General features: G+C 43.0%; 1 protein-coding gene across 1 annotated transcript in view; it reads right to left on the bottom strand.

The window, feature by feature from the left end:
- Nucleotides 1-21,555, bottom strand: part of LOC121290856 (potassium-transporting ATPase subunit beta-like) — a 30,828-nt gene extending 9,273 nt beyond the window's left edge. Inside the window, exons 1-3 of the mRNA XM_041211863.1 lie at nucleotides 21,444-21,555; nucleotides 18,100-18,228; nucleotides 1,497-1,601 (exon numbers count right to left, since the gene is read on the bottom strand). Coding sequence (XP_041067797.1) covers nucleotides 1,497-1,601; nucleotides 18,100-18,228; nucleotides 21,444-21,555 — 346 coding nt within the window. The remainder of the gene's footprint in view (nucleotides 1-1,496; nucleotides 1,602-18,099; nucleotides 18,229-21,443) is intronic.
- Nucleotides 21,556-22,035: the final 480 nt, after the last annotated feature.

The raw sequence follows: 22,035 nt of genomic DNA, 5'->3' as shown, positions 1-22,035 counted from the left end.
GGTGAGTCATAGGCTAATCGGCTTCCATTCAGGGGAAATGGCGGCGTAGTGGTAATGTTGCTAAACTAGTAATCCAGGTTGTTGCACTGGTTCACTAATGCCCTTTAGGGAAGAAAATCTGCCATCCTTACCTGGTCTGGCCTACACCTGACTCCAGATCCACAGTCACTGCCCTCTGAAATGGCCAAGCAAGCTACTCAGTTCAAGGGTAATTTGGGATGGGCATTAAATGATGACCTTGCCAGCAACGCCCTCATCCCATGAATGAAGAAAGAAAAGAAACACTCAATTCTCCTGTGTAATCATTGGCATAATTATTCACATCAGCAGGTGGAAGTCTAGGTGGGCCCTGGGTAGCCACTAGTGGTGAGGAGAGAGATTTCTTCTAAATTATATTCAAAGGAACACAGCCAATTCAAGTACAGTATCACATTAGGGGATCTGAAAGCCCTTAGCAAACTTTACCAAGGCTGAAAGGAAAAGGTCTAAGAGCTAGGTGAAAATGGAGATGTCCTAGATGCAAGCTTAAGCCTGCCATCATGATATGGAGCAGTCAGGCACCCAATCCCCTATTTGATGGTTATTGCATGAGCTCCCACTCCATGGGCAAACAGTACAAGACCAGACTGCAATGTACCAATACTGAGCTGCAGCCAGAGCTCACCAAACTCTCTCCAGCGACAATCGCAGATTCTAAACACTTTCCAGAAGCTTTCCGAATTTTTGTCCTCCCCCCATCATTTTTCCTTTACTTGTTCCCATCCCTTTTACAGTTCCCCTCCAAGCAACTCTCCTCTCTTTTCACCGGTGCCACCCCTTTGAAGTTGAAATTCTGCCTGGGTTTGCAGAGGATTATGCAAATGAGTTTAGACCAGATCATTCAGTCTGTTGGTACTTCAGATTCCGGAGAGTGCCAACCAAATTAGAACAGAGATAGGAATTGACATGATGAGCCCAATGGCCTCCTTCAGTGCTGTAATGACTTCAATAACAACTCTGGACCTGACAACAAATGGGGGACATGTCCCAAATCCCAGTCAGTCAGTGAAATCTTCAATAAGAGTTGGAATTGGATAGGGATGAAGAAAAAATTCCACATGGATTGCTCAATTGGGCAACGGTTGGGTCAAGGTGAAGGAGGGAAAGAAGCTGGTTTGATGTAGTGAAGAACAAAGTAAAGGATTGATTAGTGCCCTTTATCTGTCCTTTTTGGCACGGCAAGGATGAGTGAAGGATTGCCATTGTGTTAATGGTAGTCCAGGCTTTGAGAATCAACTAGGAATGTAATTCATAGGATGAGTACAGTGAAGGTACTGGAGTACAGACATATCAGGTCTGATATGTTTATATATAAGCCCATGAGAGGAGCAATGTGAATCCAAATTAACAATGGAAGTCCTATCAGACTTTTGCATAAAATTAACCAAAAGCTATGTCAACCCAATCTTCCAATTGCTTATATCACAGATTGTATGGTCTTGTGCACTTGTCCCTACCTGAAAGGAAATTCTGAAGAGTGTTGACATACCACTTCCAGGATTTTGGATTCGAGGTATTAAAGGAGATCTTCAAATCTTTCGGTTGCGGTTGTATTGTTACACCTGAAACAGGCCACAGTTAAATGGGGAACAATGTAAAATTATGCAGTTGTTAAAAAGGCAACATTGGCAAAGGGATAAATAATCTTTCATCTTTCCAATGTGAAGAATTCAATCCAATTCAAAATGTCTAATTCTTACCAGGAAAATTGGATTAAAGACATTTGATCATTTTCATTGGCTCTGTTTTAAATTGTTTGGTCCAAAATAATTTGCCCAAAAATATTCTCAATGAAGGTTGCAAAACATTTACCTGTAAGAAGAATATATAGGACGTACAGGACAGCACATTATAGGAGTATGCACAACACTAGCCTGGTGAAGCTACAACACTGGACTACTTGCATGTCAAACAGCAGAAGTACCATGCGATAGACAGACCATTACACAGTGCTGAGACTTACAGTGTGAGACACACTGACCATTTCACAGTGCTGAGAATCAGAGTGAGACACACTGATCATTTCATAGTGCTGAGAATCAGAGTGAGACACATTGACCATTACACAGTGCTGAGACTTACAGTGTGAGACACTGACCATTTCACAGTGTTGAGAATCAGAGTGAGACACACTGATCATTTCACAGTGCTGAGAATCAGAGTGAGACACACTGACCATTACACAGTCTGAGAATCAGAATGAAACACACTGACCATTTCACAGTGCTGAGAATCAGAGTGAGACACACTGACCATTACACAGTGCTGAGAATCAGAATGAGACACACTGACCATTTCACAGTGCTGAGAATCAGAGTGAGACACACTGACCATTTCACAGTGCTGAGAATCAGAGTGAGACACACTGATCATTTCACAGTCTCAGAATCAGAGTGAGACACAATGACCATTTCACAGTGCTGAGAATCAGAGTGAGACACACTGATCATTTCACAGTCTCAGAATCAGAGTGAGACACAATGACCATTACACAGTCTGAGAATCAGAGTGAAGCACACTGACTGTTTCAAAGTGCTGAGAATCACAGAGTGAGACACAATGATTCTCAGCACTGTGAAATGTTGAAGTAAATAATTCTGAACTGCCCTCTTCTCGGGATGTCCCTGATGCTGCAGTTCCTGTGCAAGTTGATCCAATGGAAGAACCTCCAGTTGTAGAGTTATGTCACTCGACCCGAATCCAAAGACCTCCTCAAAGGCTAAATTTATAATGGCATGAACTGTATATAATTTGGATACAATATGCGTTAAGGTGATTTGTAAATAAGACGGTAAAACAAAAGTAAAGGGGAAGGATGGCAATGATTGTAAGTTAAACCATTTCTTACTGTTATGGGGATCATGTGACTGAATAGACCAATCAGCCCAAAGCATGAGGAAGCTTAGGGGCACAGCTTTTTAGCCTTGGTCTTGGAACAAGCATGTAGGCTCCTCGGAAGCCTGTTGAATAAAGTTCACTGTTTCTTACATGAAACTTATTCTGTACTCTGCAAGTTTATGACAGTGACCATTAGACAGTGGGGAGAATCAGAGTGAGACACACTGACCATTTCACAGTGCTGAGAATCAAAGAGTGAGACACACTGACCATTTCACAGTTTCAGAATCAGAGAGAGACACACTGACCATTTCACAGTGCTGAGAATCGCAGAATGAGACACACTGACCATTTTGCAGTCTGGGAGTCACCGAGTGAGACACACTGACCATTTCACAGTGCTGAGAATCACAGAGTGAGACACACTGACCGTTTCACAGTTCTGAGAATCAGAGTGAGACACACTGACCGTTTCACAGTGCTGAGAATCAGAGTGAGACACACTGACCATTTCACAGTGCTGAGAATCACAGAGTGAGACACACTGACCGTTTCACAGTGCTGAGAATCAGAGTGAGACACACTGACCATTTCACAGTGCTGAGAATCAGAGTGAGACACACTGACCATTTCACAGTTCCATAATCAGAGTGAGACACACTGACTATTTTACAGTGCTGAGAATCACAGAGTGAGGCACACTGACCGTTTTGCAGTGCTGAGAATCACAGAGTGAGAGACAATGACCATTTCACAGTGCTGAGAATCACAGTGAGAGACACTGACCATTTCACTGGTTCAGAATCAGAGTGAGAGACACTGACCATTTCACAATGCTGAGATTCACAGAGTGAGAGACACTGACCATTTCACTGTTTCAGAATCAGAGTAAGACACACTGACCATTTCACAGTGCTGAGAATCAAAGAGTGAGACACACTGACCATTTCACAGTTTCAGAATCAGAGAGAGACACACTGACCATTTCAGTCTGAGAATCAGAGACACACTGACCATTTCACAGTCTGAGAATCAGAGTGAGACACACTGACCATTTCAAAGTCTGAGAATCAGAGTGAGACACACTGACCATTTCACAACGCAGAGAACCAGAGTGAGACACACTGACCATTTAAGTCTGAGAACCAGAGTGAGACACACTGACCATTTCACAGTCTGAGAATCAGAGTGAGACACACTGACCATTTCACAGTGCTGAGAATTAGAGTGAGACACACTGAATGTTTCACAGTGCTGAGAATCAGAGTGAGAGACACTGACCGTTTCACAGTTTCAGAATCAGAGTGAGAGACACACTAACCATTTCACAGTTTCAGAATCAGTGTGAGACACACTGACCGTTTCACAGGGCTGAGAATCGCAGAGTGAGACACACTGACCATTTCACAGTCTGAGAATCAGAGTGAGACACACTGACCATTTCAAAGTCTGAGAATCAGAGTGAGACACACTGACCATTTCACAGCGCAGAGAACCAGAGTGAGACACACTGACCATTTCAGTCTGAGAATCAGTGAGACACACTGACCATTTCAGTCTGAGAATCAGAGTGAGACACACTGACCATTTCACAGTGCTGAGAATCAGAGTGAGACACACTGAATGTTTCACAGTGCTGAGAATCAGAGTGAGAGACACTGACCGTTTCACAGTTTCAGAATCAGAGTGAGAGACACACTAACCATTTCACAGTTTCAGAATCAGTGTGAGACACACTGACCATTTCACAGTCTGAGAATCAGAGTGAGACACACTGACCATTTCACAGTGCTGAGAATAGAGTGAGAGACACTGACCATTTCACAGTGCTGAGAATCAGAGTGAGAGACACTGACCGTTTCACAGTTTCAGAATCAGAGTGAGAGACACACTAACCATTTCACAGTTTCAGAATCAGTGTGAGACACACTGACCGTTTCACAGGGCTGAGAATCGCAGAGTGAGACACACTGACCATTTCACAGTGCTGAGAATCACAGAGTGAGACACATGGCCATTTCACAGTGCTGAGAATTACAGAGTGAGACACACTGACCCATTTCACAGGGCTGAGAATCACAATGAGAGACACAGACCGTTTCACAGCGCTGAGAATCACAGAGTGAGACACACTGACCATTTCACAGCGCTGAGAATCAGAGTGAGACACACTGACCATTTCTCAGGGCTGAGAGTCACAGAGTGAGACACACTGACCGTTTCACAGGGTTCAGGGTCAGAATGAGGCATACTGACTGTCATAATTGTAAGTTGAACCATTTCTTATTGTTACGAAATCATGTGAGTGTATAGACCAATCAGCCCAAAGCATGAGGAATCCTAGGGGCGGAGCTGTTTAGCCTTGGTCTTGGAGCAAGCATGTAGCCTCATCTGAAGTATGTTAATAAAGATCACAGTTTCTTACAAGAAACCCGTTCTGCACTCTCCAAGTTTATTACAACTGGCGACCAGGATAAATGCGTTGACGCAGCAACTCGCCTCACGACTGTGAATATTGCAGGAAGAGTGCCAGGTTGACTTTGTCTAATCCCATTGATATTTTCTAAATGAAAAGCAAAATACTGCCGATGCTGGAAAACTGGAACAAAAGCAAAAATACCTGGAAAAACTCAGCAGATCTGACAGCATCTGTGGAGAGGGATACAGTTAACATTTCGAGTCCGAATGAATCATTTCCATCCATTGTTTTATCTCTACCTTTTAGCCTATTTCAATCGCCCCCACCCCACCCCCACTAGGGCTATCTGTCCCTTGCTCGTCCTAGTTTCTACCCTTAATGTCCCCATTAGCACATTCCTTAGATAATATCACCACTGTCAACACCTCTTTGTCCTTTTGTCTATGACATCTTTTGCCTATCTCCACCTATCACTGGCCCTCTATCCAGCTCTACCTCTCCCACCACCCACCCCCCTTAAACCAGCTTATATTTCACCTCTTTTCTATGTTTCTTGGTTCTGATGAAGAGTCATACGGACTCGAAACGTTAACTGTGTCCCCCTCCGCAGATGCTGTCAGACCTGCTGAGTTTTTCCAGGTATTTTTGTTTTTGTTCAATATTTTCTAAGTGTCCTGTTATCACATCCTTATAACAGATTCTAACATTTCCCCTACTACTGATGTTAAAGGGGCATTGCTGGTGTGCAAATAGTGTGCAAAACAAGCCACAACACAGGACTACAGGATGTACAAAGAGACCTGGGTGTTCCTGTACACCAATCACTGGAAGCAAGCCAAAACAAAAACAGAATTACCTGGAAAAACTCAGCAGGTCTGGCAGCATCGGCGGGTCTGGCAGCATGCAGTTGCAGCAAACAGTTAAGAAAGTATGTTGGCCTTCTTACCTAAGAAAGGATATACTTTCCATAGAGGGAGTTCAGCGAAGGTTCACCAGTCTGATCCCTGGGATGGCAGGATTGCTTTATGGGGAGAGATTGGCCTGACTAGGCTGTACTCACTGGAGTTTAGAAGAATGAGAGGAGATCTCATTGAAACATATAAATATTGAAGCATATAAAATTCTGACAGGATGGACACACTGGATGTAGGGATGATATTTCATCTCTGTGTTTCACTCTGATTCTCAGCACTGTGTAACAGTCAGCGTGTCTCACTTTGTGATTATCGAAGTGAACATTAGAAACACGAATTTCAAGATTCCTGTTCAGCTATCGCCAGTCCAATTTTCAGAATGGGCAGCATCATTGTCCCTGTTCCAAACCATTCACATCTGCAGAGTTTATAAATGAACAGTAAACAAGCCTGCGAAATTAGACAAATACCCAATCCCAAAGATTGAAGATCTGTATGCTAAACTCACAGAAGGAAGATCCTATACTAAACTGGATATGAGCCATGTGTTTCAGCAGCTCGAATTGGACAACACATCAAGAAGTTATGTCACCATAAACACGCACAAGGGCCTGTACCAGTATATACACCTACCCTTCAGGTGTATCCTCTGCCTGTGCGATTTTCCAGACAGCCATGGAAAGCTTACTACAAGGACTCCCCCGAGCTATAGTGTACCTGGACGACATCTTAATCACAGGATCCTCAGAAGCAGAGCAAACCTGAAAGGTTCTGAAGAGATTTTTAGAGGTTGGTGTTCATTTAAAAAAAGAAAAGTGCACCTTCCAAGTAAAGGAAGTTGCGTATCAGGGTCATCGAGCGGATGCCCAAAGGTTGCATCCGTTAGAGGAGAAAGTTAGGGAAATCAAGGAAGTGTCCTCTTCCACCAATGTCACGCAGCTCAAGTCTTTATTGGGCATGGTAAACTGTTACAATATCAGCCCCTTTGCATTTACTATGAAGAAGAACCATAGATGGTCCTGGAAGGCACAGCAAAAGGGAGTTAAACTCACTAGAGTTAAAAAGCTTTTACACTTGCCATGTCTGCCAGTGCACTATGACCCGTCTAAGGAATAGATACCAACTTGTGATGCATCTCCCTATGGAGTGGGAACAGTATTGTCACACAAAATGGGACATGGATCTGAAAGATCAATAGGATATGTATCCAGAATGTTTTCTGCAGCCGAGAAAGGATACTCATGAATTGAAGAAGAGGGCTTATCTATCGTATTTAGAGTAAAGAAGTTCCATCAATATTTACATGGTCAATACTTCACCATAGTGTCAGGTTACAAACCACTGTTATGTTTGTTTAGTGAAGATAAGGGAATCCCAACAATAGCTTCTGCTAGAATTCAAACATGGGCTTTAATTTTGTCAGCATATGAGTACACTTTTATGCACCATCTGGGTGTGCATATAGGAAATACAGACACCCTCATTCATCTTTCTTTGCCAGATATTATTACACATGTACCAGTACCACAAGAGGTTGTACTTGTGTAGAATTTCCTAGACTCCTCACCAGCCTGCGTGAGACAGATAAAGAATTAGACAAATTGGGATCCAATATCAGCAAGAGTCGGTGAACAGGTATTACAAGGATGGTCAAATGCACAAGTTCCTTAAGAATTGAAACCATTCTTTGTATGTAGATCTGAACTGAGTTGACAAGATGGTATCTTGTTATGGGGAGCAAAAGCCGTTATCCCTGCGCAAGGAGGGGAAACTATTATTAGAATAACTTCATAGTGCACATCCTGGTATTTCGAAAATGAAGATGCTTGTATGAAGTTATATCTGGTGGCCACGTATAGACATGATATAAAAAAAATGGTGAAACACTATCTCCAGCGCCAGCAACAACAGAAGTTGCCCGTTTCAGTTCTACTGCATCCGTGGGAGTGGTCTGCTCAACCCTGGGTTAGGCTACATATAGACTATGTAGGCCCATTTCTAGTTTCTTGTGATTATTGACGTACATTCCAAATGGATGGACATGTTTGGAGTGAGATCACCCACTTCGTCTGCAACCACTGAAAAACTGCACCAGAGTTTGTGTTCATGGTTTACCTGAAGTTATTGTGTTAGACAATGGTATGGCTTTCACTGGTACTGAATTCCAAAGATTTGTGAACCTAAATGGGATTAAACACGTGAGAACAGCACATACCATCCCTCTTCTAATGGGTTGGCAGAAAGAGCAGTACAAATCTTTAAAGCAGGCATGAAGAAACTATCAGAGGGAACATTAGAAACATGAATTTCAAGATTCCTGTTCAGCTATTGCATAACTCTTCATAAAACCATTGGTTTAACACCTTCAGAATTGTTAATGGCTTTTTACAAGATTGAGTCTAGCATTTACTAACTTAGAGGGGAAGGTGGAGAAAAACCAGGGGAGCCAGAAAGTAAATCATCACGTTCACTGTAAAAGTTGAGAGCTTACTGTGGGAGAGACAGTTTTTGTACAAAATTTTGCAATTGGACCGAGATGGGTTCCTGGTGCAATCGTCTCTGGAACAGGACCTTTATCTTATCAGGTAGAAGTGGGAAGCAGGATTGTTAGGAAACACATGGATCATCTCATCTCGAAACATCTGCCCCTGAGGTGCCAGATCAACAAAGAATAGACATACCGAGTATCTCTGCTGAAGTAAATAATTCTGAACTGCCCTCATCTAGGGATATCCCTGATGCTGCAGTTCCTATGCAAGTTGATCCAATGGAAGAACCTCCAGTTGTAGAGTTGCATTGCTCTATCTTAATCTGAAAATCTCCTCAAAGGCTAAATTTATAATGGCATGAACTGTATATAATTGGATACACTATGGGTTAAGGTGATTTGTAAATAAGAGGGTAAAACAAAAGTAAAGGGGAAGGATGGCAATGATTGTAAGTTAAACCATTTCTTACTGTTATGGAGATCATGTGACTGTACACATCAATCAGCCCAAAGTGTGAGAAATCTTAGGGGCAGAGCTTTTTAGCCTTGGTCTTGGAACAAGCATGTAGGCTCATCTGAAGCCTGTGGATAAAGTTCACTGTTTTGTACATGAAACCCGTTCTCCACTCTGCAAGTTTATGATAATGACCATTAGACAGTGGGGAGAATCAGAGTTTGCCACACTGACCATTTCACAGTGCTGAGATTCACACAGTGAGAAACACAGACCATTTCACAGTCTGAGAACCACACAGTGAGACATACTGACCATTACACAGTGTTGAGAATCAGATGAGACTCAATGACCATTTCACCGCTGAGAATGAGAGTGAGACACACTGACCAATACACAGTGCTGTAAATCAGAGAGACACTGAGCATTTCAAGCTGTTGAGAATCAGAGGGAGAAGCACTGCCCATTTCAAGTGCTGAGAATGTGAGTGAGACACACTGACCATTTCACAGACTCAGAATCACAGAGAGAGACACATTGACCATTAAACAGGGCTGAGAATGAGAGTGAGACACATTGACCATTTAACAGCGTGAGAATCAGAGTGAGACACCATCTGATCATTTCACAGTCTGAGAATCAGAGTGAAACACACTCCCCATTTCAAGTGCTGAGAATGAGAGTGAGACACACTGACTAATTCACAGATTCAGAATCACAGAATGAGATACATTGACCATTAAACAGGGCTGAGAATGAGAGTGAGACACATTGACCATTTCACAGTCTAAGAATCAGAGTGAGACACACTGACCATTTCACAGTCTGAGAATGAGAATGAGAGACACTGGCCATTTCACAGTCTGAGAATCAGAGTGAGACACACTGACCATTACACAGTCTGAGAATCAGTGAGACACACTGACCATTACACAGTCTGAGAATCAGAGTGAGACACACTGACCATTTCACAGTCTGAGAATCAGAGAGAGACACACTGACCGTTACACAATCTGAGAATCAGAGTGAGACACACTGACCATTACACAGTCTGAGAATCAGAGTGAGACACACTGACCATTTCACAGTCTGAGAATCAGAGAGAGACACATTGACCAGTTCACAGCGTGAGAATCAGAGTGAGACACCATCTGATCATTTCACAGTCTGAGAATCAGAGTGAGACACACTGACCATTTCACAGTCGGAGAATCAGAGTGAGACACACTGACCATTACACAGTCTGAGAATCAGAGTGAGACACACTGACCATTTCACAGTCTGAGAATCAGAGAGAGACACACTGACAATTTCACAGATTCAGAATCACAGAATGAGACGCATTGACCATTAAACAGGGCTGAGAATCAGAGTGAGACACATTGACCATTTCACAGTCTGAGAATCAGAGTGAGACACCATCTGATCATTTCACAGTCTGAGAATCAGAGTGAGACACACTGACCATTTCACAGTTTCAGAATCAGAGTGAGTCACACTCCCCATTTCAAGTGCTGAGAATGAAAACAAGAGACACTGGCCATTTCACTGAGAATCAGAGTGAGACACAATGACCATTACACAATTTGAGAATCAGAGTGAGACACCATCTGATCATTTCACAGTTTGAGAATCAGAGTGAGACACACTGACCATTTGAAACTGCTGATAATCGGAATGAAACACACTGACCATTACACAGTCTGTGAATCACAGAGTGAGACACACTGTGCATTTCACGGTCTGAGAATCAGATTGAGACACATTGACCACTTCATAGTGCTGAGAACCAGCGTGGCTGGAGAGATGGTGCAGGAGGGAGGGCTTTAGATTTCTGGGACATTGGGACCGTTTCTGGGGGCGATGGGACCTGTACAGGCCGGACGGGTTGCACCTGAACCTGAACCGGAATGGGACCAAGATCCTTGCAGGGGAGGCTTGTGAGTGCTGTTGGGGAGAGTTTAAACTAACTTGGCAGGGGGTTGGGATCCTGAGAGGAGGTTCAGCAGGGGAAGATGCACAGCCAAAATTAGAAAAGTGAGTCTGGAAGGCATAGAAATTATAGGCCAGAGAAGGCACAAGGGGGTTTGGCAAGGTCGGATGGTATTTATTTTAATGCATGGTGTCTGACGAATAAGGCAGATGACTTGAGGGTACAAATTAACACATGGAAGTATGATGTCATTGCTATCACGGAGACATGGTTGAGAGAGAGGCAGGATTGGCAGCTCAATATTCCAGGATATAGGGTCTTCAGGTGAGACAGGGAAGAAGGTAAAAGGGGAGGGGGGCATCACAATATTGACCAAGGAATCAACAACAGCAGTAAGGAGGGATGACATCTTAGAAGGCTCCTCAAATGAAGCCATATGGGTAGAACCGAAAAACAAAAAAGGAGCAATCATATTGCTGGAAGTGTACTATAGGCCTCCAACAGTCAGAGAGAAATTGAAGAGCAGATATGTAGACAAATTTCAGGAAGTGTAAAAATAATAGGGTAGTAATAGTGGGGGATTTCAACTTCCCCAACATTAACTGGGTTAGTCATAGTGTAAAAGGTTTAGAGGGAGCAGAACTCTTAAAATGTATCCAGTATTTTTAAGCCAGTATGTAGAAGGTCCTACAAGAGAAGGGGCAATCCTGGACTTAATTTTAGGGAATGAAGCCGGGCAAGTGGTAGAGGTATCAGTGGGGCAGCATTTTGCAAATAGTGATCATAATTCCTTTAGATTCAAGGTTGCTATGGAAAAGGACAAGGATGGGCCAGGAATCAGAGTTCTAAATTGGGGGGAGACCAATTTTAATAAGATCAGATATGGCTTGGCTAGAGTGGGCTGGGAACAGTTACTTTTAGGTAATTCTGCATCAGAGCAGTAGGACTCATTCAAGAAGGAAATATGGAGAGTACAGGGCCAACATATTCCAGTAAAGACAAAGGGTAGGACCAACAAATCCAGGGAGCCCTGGATGTTGAGGGATATATAGGATTGGATAAAGAGAAAAAGGGAGGCTCATGGCAGATACCGAGGGCTCAAAACAGTGGAAGACCTAGAAGAGTATAGAATGTGTGGGGGGAACTTAAAAAGGAAATTAGGAGAGCAAAAGGGGGAATGAAAAAACATTGGCAGGTAAAATAAAGGAAAATCCAAAGTTATTTTACAAGTACATTAAGAGTAAGAGGATAACTAGGGAACGATTAGGGCCCATTAAGGACCATAGTGGTAATTTGTGTGTGGAGCAAGAAGACGTAGGTAAGGTTCCAAATGAATACTTTGTGTCAGTGTTCACAAGTGAGAGGGACAACATGGGTATGGGAATCAGGCAGAAGGGCTGTGATGTAATTAAAGAAATTAGCATAGAAAGGCAGGAGATTGTAAGTGGTCTGGCAGGCTTAAAAGTGGAGAAATCTCCAGGACCAGATGAAATGTATCCCAGGCTATTGGGTGAGGCAAGGGAGGAGATAGCAAGGGTGCTGGAAATAATTTTCAATACCTCTTTGGCCACAGGAGAAGTGCCAGAGGACTGGAGGACAGCCAACGTGGTACCATTATTCAAGAAGGGAGGAAGGGATAAACCAGGCCAGTCAGTCTAACCTCAGTGGCGGGGAAACTATTGGAAGCAATTCTGAGGGACAGAATTAATCTACACTTGGAGAGGCAAGGATTAATCAAGGACAGTCAGCATGGTTTTGTTAAGGGGACGTCACCTCTGATCACTTTGATTGAATTTTTCTAAGAGGTGACCAGGTGTGTAGATGAGGGCAATGTATTTGATGTAGTCTACTTGGACTTCAGCAAGGCTTTTGATAAGGTCCTGCATGGAAGACTGATAACGAAGGTAAGAGCCCATGGGATCCAAGGCAATTTGGCAAATTGGATCCTGAATTGGCTGAGTGGCAGGAAGCAGAGGGTAATGGTCGAGGGGTGTTTTTGTGACTGGATGCCTGTGTCCGGTGCGGTTCCACAGGGATCAGTTTTGGGTCCCTTGCTGTTTGTGGTATATATAAATGATTTAGACTTGAATGTAGGAGGGTTGATTAGTAAGTTCGCAGATGACATGAAAATTGGCGGGGTAGTAAATAGTGAGGAGGATAGCCTTAGATCACAGGAGGATCAGTGGCAAATGGAATTTAATCCAGATAAGTGTGAGGTGATGCACCTTGGGCAGGACAAACAAGGCACAGGAATACATGATGAATGGTAGGACCTGGGAAGTGCCGAGGATCAGAGGGACCTTGGCGTGCATGTCCACGGTCCCTTAAGGTAGCGGGACAGGTAGCTAAGGTGGTTAAGAAAGCATATGGGATACTTGCCTTTATTAGCCGAGGCATAGAATATAAGAGCAGGGAGGTTATGCTGGAACTGTATAAAAAGCTGGTTAGGCCACAGCTAGAGTATTGCGTGCAGTTCCAGAATCTGCATTATTGCACGAGAGAGAGTGCAGAGGAGATTTACCAGGATGTTGCCTCAGCTGGACAGTTTAAGTTATGAGGAGAGATTGGATAGACTGGGGTTATTTTCCCTGGAGCAGAGGAGATTGAGGGGGTCATGGTGTATAAAATTATGAGGGGCATAGACAGGTAGACAGGAAGGAACTTATGCCCTTGGTGGAGGGATCAAAAACCAGGGGGCATAGATTTAAGGTAAGGGGCAGGAGGTTTAAAGGGGATGAGGAAGAACTTTTTCACCCAGAGAGTGGTGAGAATCTGGAACTCACTGCCTGAAAGGACGGTAGAGGCAGAAACCCTCATAACATTTAAGAATGGCATACAAGGCTAAGGGCCTAGTGCTGGAAAATGGGATTAGAATAGTTAGTACATGTTTGACTAGCACAGACTCAATGGGCCGAAGGGCCTTTATCTGTGATGTGGATCTCTATGACTCAACGACACACTTACCATTTCAAACTGCTGAGAATCAGAGTGAGGAGCACTGACAATTTCAGTTTCAGAATCTCAGTGTGAGACACACTGAGCATTTCACAGTGTTGACAATCAGTGAGACACACTGAGCATTTCAGAGTGCTGAGAATAAGTGAGACACACTGAGCATTTCAGAGTTCAGAGAATCACAGAGTGAGACACACTGACCATTTCAGAGTGCTGTAAATCAGAGTGAGACATACTAAGCATTTCAGTTTGAGAATCATAGTGAGTCACACTGCCTATTTCAACTGCTGAGAATGAGAGTGAGACACAGTGGCCATTACACATGCGGAGAATCAGATTGAGATACACTGACCATTTCACAGCATTGAGAATCACCAAGTGCGACACACTGACCAATACGCAGTGCTGAGAATCACAGTGAGAGAGACTGACCATTACGCAGTGCTGAAATTCACAGTGAGACTCATTGGCATTTTCACAGTCTGAGAATCACAGAGTGAGACACACTGACCATTGCACAGTGCTGAGAATCAGCATGAGGCACACTGATCATTAAAGAGTTCAGAGAATCAGAGAGTCAGACACACTGACCATTGCACAGTGCTGAGAATCAGCATGAGGCACACTGACCATTTAAAAGTTCAGAGAATCAGAGAGTCAGAGACACTGACCATTGCACAGTGCTGAGAATCAAAGTGAGACGCACTAATCAAAGTAAGACACACTGAATTTTACCCAGTGCTGAGAATCAGAGTGGTACACATTGACCTTTACACAGTGCTCAAAATCACAGATTGAGAGACACTGACCATTCCTAACTGCTGAGAGTCAAAGTAAGCACAGTGACCATTTCATTTTGGGAACGACAGAATAAGACACAGTGACAATTTCATGGAGCTGAGAATCAGAGTGAGACACACTGAGCACTTCAAACTGCAGAGATTTAGCGTAAGACACACTGACCATTACACAGTCTGGGAATCAGAGTGAGACACACTGACCATTTCAGATTTCGGAGAATCACAGAGTGAGATACACTGACCATTACACAGTGCTGAGAATCGCACAGTAAGACACATTGTCCATTACAGTGTGCTGAGAATCAGACAGTCAGAAACACTGACCATTTCACAATCTGATAATCAGAGTGAGACACACTGACCATTACACAGTGCTCAGAATTAGAGTGAGAGTCAGCGACCATTTCACAAACAGAGAATCAGTCAGACACACTGACCATTTCACAGTGCTGAGAATCAGAGTGAGACACACTGACAACTACACAGTTCAGAGGCACAGAGTGAGACACACTGACCATTACACAGTGCTGGGAATCACACAGCGAGACAGACTGACCATTACAATGTGCTGAGAATCACACAGTCAGAAACATTGACCATTACACAGTTCAGAGGCACAGAGTGAGATACACTGACAATTTCACAGTGCTGAGAATGAAAGTGAGACACACTGACCATTTCATAGTACTGAGAATCAAAATGAGACACACTGATCATTACAGTGTTGAGAATCAGAGTCAGACACACTGACCATTAAACTGTGCTGAGAATCACAGAGTGAGACACACTGACAATTACTCAGCACTGAGAATCAAAGTGAGACACACTGACCATTTCACAGTGTTGGGAATCAAAATGAGACACACTGACCATTTCAGAATACTGAAAATCAGAGTGAGACCCCACTACCTATTTCAGTCTGAGAATCAGATTGAGACACAATGACCATTAAACAGTGCTGATAATCACACTGTAAGACACAATGGTAATTACACAGTGGTGAGAATCACACAGCAAGACACTCTGGCCATTAGATTGGTCATTACAATGTGCTAAGAATCACACAATGAGACACACTGAGCATTTCATAGTTCTGAGAATTACAGAGTGAGACACACTGAGCATTTCATAGTGCTGAGAATCAGAGTGAGACACACTGACCATTACAGAGCCTGAGGATCACAGAGTGAGACACACTGAGCATTTCACAGTGCCGAGAATTACAGAGTGAGATACACTGATGATTACACAAGCTGAAAATCAGGGTGAGGCACACTGACCATTGCACAGCCTGAAAATTACAGAGTGAGACGCACTGACCTTTTCACAGTGTTGAGAATCAAAGTGAGACACACTGACAATTTCACAATGTTGAGAATTGCAGAGTGAGGCACACTGATGATTATACAAGCTGAAAATCAGGGTGAGACACATTGACTATTTCAAACTGCTGAAAATCAGAGTGAGGCACACTGACCATTTCATGATGCTGAGAATCAAGGTGAAACACACTGACCATTATACAGTGCAGGAATCACAGAGTGAGACACAGTCACCATTTCACAGTGCTGAGAATCAAAGTGAGACACACTGATCATTTCACAATGTTGAGAATCAGAGTGAGACACACCGACCGTTTCACAATGCTGAGAATCAAAGTTAAATACACTGACCATTTCACAAGCAGAGAATCAGAGTGAGACACACTGACCATTTCACAGTGCTGAGAATCAGAGTCAGACACACTGACCATTTCACAGTGCTGAAAATCAGAGTCAGACACACTGACCATTTCATAGTGCTGAGAATCAGAGTCAATCAGACACACTGACCATTTCACAGTGCTGAGAATCAGAGTCAGACACACTGACCATTTCACAGTGCTGAGAATCAGAGTCAGACACACTGATCAATTGACACTGCTAAGAATCGGAGCATGGACACTGAACATTACACAGTGCTGAGAATCAGAGTGAGACACACTGAACATTTCACAATGCTGAGAATCAGAGTGAGACACACCAACCATTTATCAATTTGAGAATCAGAGTGAGACACACTGACCATTACACAGTGCTGAGAATCAGAGTGAGACGCACCGACCATTTCTCAATTTGAGAATCAGAGTGAGACACACTGACCATTTCACAGTGTGGGAATCACAGAGTGAGACACAATGACCATTACAATGTGAGAATCTGCATGAGACACATTGACCATTAAACACTTCAGAGGCACAAAGTGAAACACACTAACCATTTCACAGTGCTGAGAATCAGACTGAGACACACTGACCATTACACAAACCGAGAATCAGAGACACACTGACAATTTCACAGTGCTGAGAATCACACAGTGATCGACATTGACCATTACAGAGTGCTGATAATCAGATTGAGATACACCAACCGTTTTCAATTGCTGAGAATCAGAGTGAGACACACTGACAATTACATACCCTGAGAATCAGTGAGACACACACACTGACCTTTACACAATCAGAGAATCACAGTGATCCACACTGACCATTACATGGTATTGGTAATCAGATTGAGACACACTGAACATTTCACAGTGCTGAAAATCAGTGTGAGGCATACTGACCATTACACAGAGCTGAGAATCACAGAGTAAAACACACTGACCATTTCAAAATCTGGAGAATCTGAGTGAGTCACACTGCCCATTACACAGAGCTGAACATGAGATTGAGACACACTTACAATTACACAGCACTGAAAATCACACAGACACACTGACCATTACACAGTCTGAGAATCAAAGTGAGACACACTGATCATCAGACAGTTCAGAGCCACAAAGTGAGAAAAACTGACCATTTCGCATTATCAGAATCACAGAGAGAGACACACTGACCATTTCACAGTCTGAGAATCAGAGAGAGACACACTGACCATTTCACAGTGCTGAGAATCACAAAGTGAGACACACTGACCATTTCATAGTCTGAGAATCAGAGTGAGACACACTGACAATTACACAACGCTGAGAATCACAGAGTGAGAAAAACTGACCATTTCACATTATCAGAATCACAGAGTGAGAGACACTGACCATTTCACAGTCTGAGAATCAGAGAGAGACACACTGACCATTTCACAGTCTGAGAATCAGAGTGAGACACACTGACCATCACACAGTTCAGAGCCACAAAGTGAGAAAAACTGACCATTTCCCATTATCAGAATCGCAGAGTGAGACAGACTCACAATTTCATGCATGAACCGTTTCATCTTACCTGGTGATTTGAGCTGGTCCTGATATTTTGGCGTGTACGGATCTGTCGTGGACAACAGCACAAAGAGGGCCAGTGCGAACAATGCACAAATTACAACGTAGAAGGCCGCATAGTACAGACTGATGAGAACTGGGAGAGGAGCAACGAAATGTTATATAGAATGACGTAGGATATACATCACTGAATGGTCTATTCAGCCCAAATACTCCCTGCTGCTCCCTTCAAGGCTCCTCCCATCCTTCCTCTCTATTTAACTCTCTATTTCCTGCTCCCTGATCTGCTTCTGCAGTCTTGTTCAAACTCCAGAAACATTTATTTGAAATTCCACAGTTCCTTTGAATCTGATAGGTCAAGGCACCTGCGAACATTAATGGCCTCGAATTTGTGCTTGCATTAATGGTGAAACCGTAAATTTTCAACTTCATTACTGTGAGAAACTGACAGCAACTGCTTGCATTGGCACACACACAATTAAACGTGAAGACCCTGGTATTGCTCTCCATTGTTACCTGCTCCTCCACTTGGTTCACTGTTACAGTCTTTGCTGATATAATCAGCACAGAATCAATGATTTGATGTGAACTTCAACTTTGTACACGTTGTTCTAGTTGTAAAAAGCATTGCAAAGGTTTCTGAAATCTCTCTGTCCTGGCCTGCTACACTGTTCCAATGACGCTGAATGCGAGCTCAAGGGACATAAACTCATCTTTCGATTGAGCACTTTACATCTTTCTGGATTCAACATTGAGGTCAACAATTTCAGACCGTAATCTCTGCTCCTATTTTGCTTCTTTTATTTTTGCTGGTTTTGATTTTTCTCTCTTGTCTCTCTTTTTCTCCACTTTCAGATTGCAGCTGTGCTACCATTCACACCTCCACTGGACATGTTTGGTTTCTTTACTTGTCCCATGTCTTTGGTCCTACACTGTGAACTCTTTGTCATTAAATCTTTTCTACCCTCCATCCAATCACAGATCTTCCCTTTCTTTTTCTTTTAACACCCTCCCTCCCCATCCCTGTTCACTTGCTTAAACCTTATCACAATTCTAACTTTACTGAGTTCAGACAAAATGTCATCAACCTGAAATGTTAATTCTGGTTCTCTATCCACAGGTGCTGAGAGACTGGTTAAGTATTTGCAACACTTTCTATTTTGATTTCCTGTTTCCTGCATCCACAGACTGTTGTTTTTGAAAAGGTTAAGTTGCATGAGGTTTTTAACACTATACTAAGTGACAGTTACTCTTGAACATCCTCTCTGGCCCCGAAACACTAATTTTAGGAAACTGGAGTATTACTCCCTCCATTCCTTGATAAAAATTCCAAAGATTTATAAAATAATAAGTTTTTTAAGCTTGTTCATGATATTTCAGATTCTACCATAATCCCAGGTGTATGCCCCAAGTTTTAGTTCACTCTCTGTAAAATGACTCAAAAAATGAATGGTAATCTATACTTTTTATTTTCTGGCTTGCTGTGTAAGAATTCTTTATTCTGATTGGCTACTCAGCCCACTTGCCAGGCAACCAGAGATCTATAGGTGGTGCAGGAATCAAATTGATGTCACAGTTAGACATTGTTACTTGGAATCATGACTGATTGTCAATTGAAAATTGAGATTAATTTTGGTCAAATTCCTTGAAAAGAAAGAAAAGAAAAGTACAGCACAGGAACAGGCCCTTCGGCCCTCCAAGCCTGCGCCGATCATATTGCCCGTCAACTAAAACATTTTGCACTTCTGGGGTCTGTATCCCTCTATTCCCATCCTGTTCATATATTTGTCAAGCTGCCTCTTAAACACCACTATCGTACCTGCTCCCAAACGTCCTCTGACAGCGAATTCCAGACACTCACTAACCTATGCGTAAAAAACTTGCCCCGCACATCTCCTCTTTAGTTTTCTCCTCTCACCTTAAATCTATGTCCCCTAGTATTGACTCTTCCACCCTGGGAAAAAGCTACTATCTACTCTGTCCACGCCACTCATAATTTTGTAAACTTCTATCAAGTTGCCCTTCAATCTCCGTCGCTCTAGTGAGAACAATCTGAGTTTCTCCAACCTCTCCTCATAGCTAATAACCTCCAGACCAGGCAGCATCCTGGTAAACCTCCTTTGCACCCTCTCCAACGCCTCCATATCCTTCTGGTAATGTGGTGACCAGAATTGCACGCAATATTCCAAGTGTGGCCTAACCAAGGTTCTATACAGCTGCAGCATAACTTCACAGCTTTTATACTCAATATCCCTGCCAATGAAGGCAAGCATGCTATATGCCTTCCTAACTACCTTATCCACCTGCGTTGCCACTTTCAGTGACCTGTGGACCTGTACACCCAGATCCCTCTGCACGTCAATACACTTAAGGGTTCTGCCATTTACTGTGTAATTCCTGTCTGTATTAGACCTTCCAAAATGCATTACCTCGCATTTGTCCGGATTAAACTTCATCTGCCATTTTTCTGCTCAAGTCTCCAACCGATCTATATCCCGTTGTATCCTTTGACAATCCTCTTCGCTATCTGCAACTCCTCCAACCTTGTTGTCATCTGCAAACTTGCTAATTAGCCCAGTTACATTTTCCTCCAAAAACCAGACAAAAATGGATAAAACTGAAAGCTCAACAATTGTAACAGATTGTCATGAAAACCATCGAATGTTACAGCACAACTTGGCTCACTATGACTGTACCAATTCTTCTAGACTAATGCAATCCCAACCTAACCCCAGTGCCCCGCTCTTTCCCTATATCTCTGTATCAATCCCAAACTAATTCCACTGCCCCACTCTCTCCCCATAGTCCTGTATCAATCCCAAACTAACCCACTGTCCCATTCTCTCGCCATAGCCTTACATCAATCGCAAACTAATCCCACTGCCCCACTCTCTCCCCATAGTCCTGTATCAATCCCAAACTAACCCCACTGTCCCATTCTCTCACCATAGCCCTACATCAATTGCAAACTAATACCACTGCCCCACTCTCTCCCCATAGTCCTGTATCAATCCCAAATTAACTCCACTGTCCCATTCTCTGCCCAGTCAATCAAAAAAAAACCCCCACAGCCCCAGAATTGGTTGCAGTATCTCAATTCTCTACTGATAACTACATTTTTCCTTCCCTGGCGTTATCCTTGTGAATCTATGCTGTACACTCTCAATAGTTTTAATTTCTATAATGGGCAGACCATGGTCTTCTAACTGTAACAAAACCATTGCTTTGTATGAACTCATCATTACTTCTCTATTCTTGTACTCCATGCCCTTGAAGAGTTTGCTAACCCTTTGCTAACCCTTCTTCCCTGATGCCGTCCAGCTCCCCGTGTTGTCTCGAGATCCCACATACCCCAGTTTCCAGGTGTCCGTCCCATGAGCTCTTTTGTGTCTGGATTCCAAACAAAGCGTTTGAATTCTTCCATGCGCTGGTTACAAGTCTTCTTTTCGTTGAAGGTAGCCATTTTCCCCAATGTGTTACTGTTCCAAATGGGCCAATGTCAAGCGTGTTGGAGAATGAATAAAGAATTTGGAGGGGGGGTGGGGAAACTGAGTAATCCTTTATAGTAGTGACATGGCGTCACAGAGCTTTAACCAACTGCGTTAAGGACAGGAGTTAATAGCATTCCAAAGATATCAGTACTGTTTATATTAGTGCAAATGGATTAATAACTAAACTGTGCTTACATTAAGCAACTTTCCAAAAACTGTGTTGAGTTCACAATATTTCTGTGACACAGGAGGTGATAACTTTATCATGCTTGATGGTTTTAATGTAAACTAAATTCATTGACTGCTCTGGCTGTGCTGCAAGGACATTATGGGGGTTGGGGGGATAATAGACACCTGACATTTTGCGCCATGATACAGCAGATGACATGGTACCCAGCCTGGAGCCGCATCATCACTAACCTCGTGCAATTTAGTCTGACTAACTCAGTGAG

Source organism: Carcharodon carcharias, chromosome 18, assembly GCF_017639515.1.
Source record: "Carcharodon carcharias isolate sCarCar2 chromosome 18, sCarCar2.pri, whole genome shotgun sequence".
Lineage (NCBI taxonomy): Eukaryota > Metazoa > Chordata > Chondrichthyes > Lamniformes > Lamnidae > Carcharodon > Carcharodon carcharias.
The sequence above is the reverse complement of the archived record's forward strand: the minus strand, read 5'-3'. Positions and strand labels throughout refer to the sequence as shown.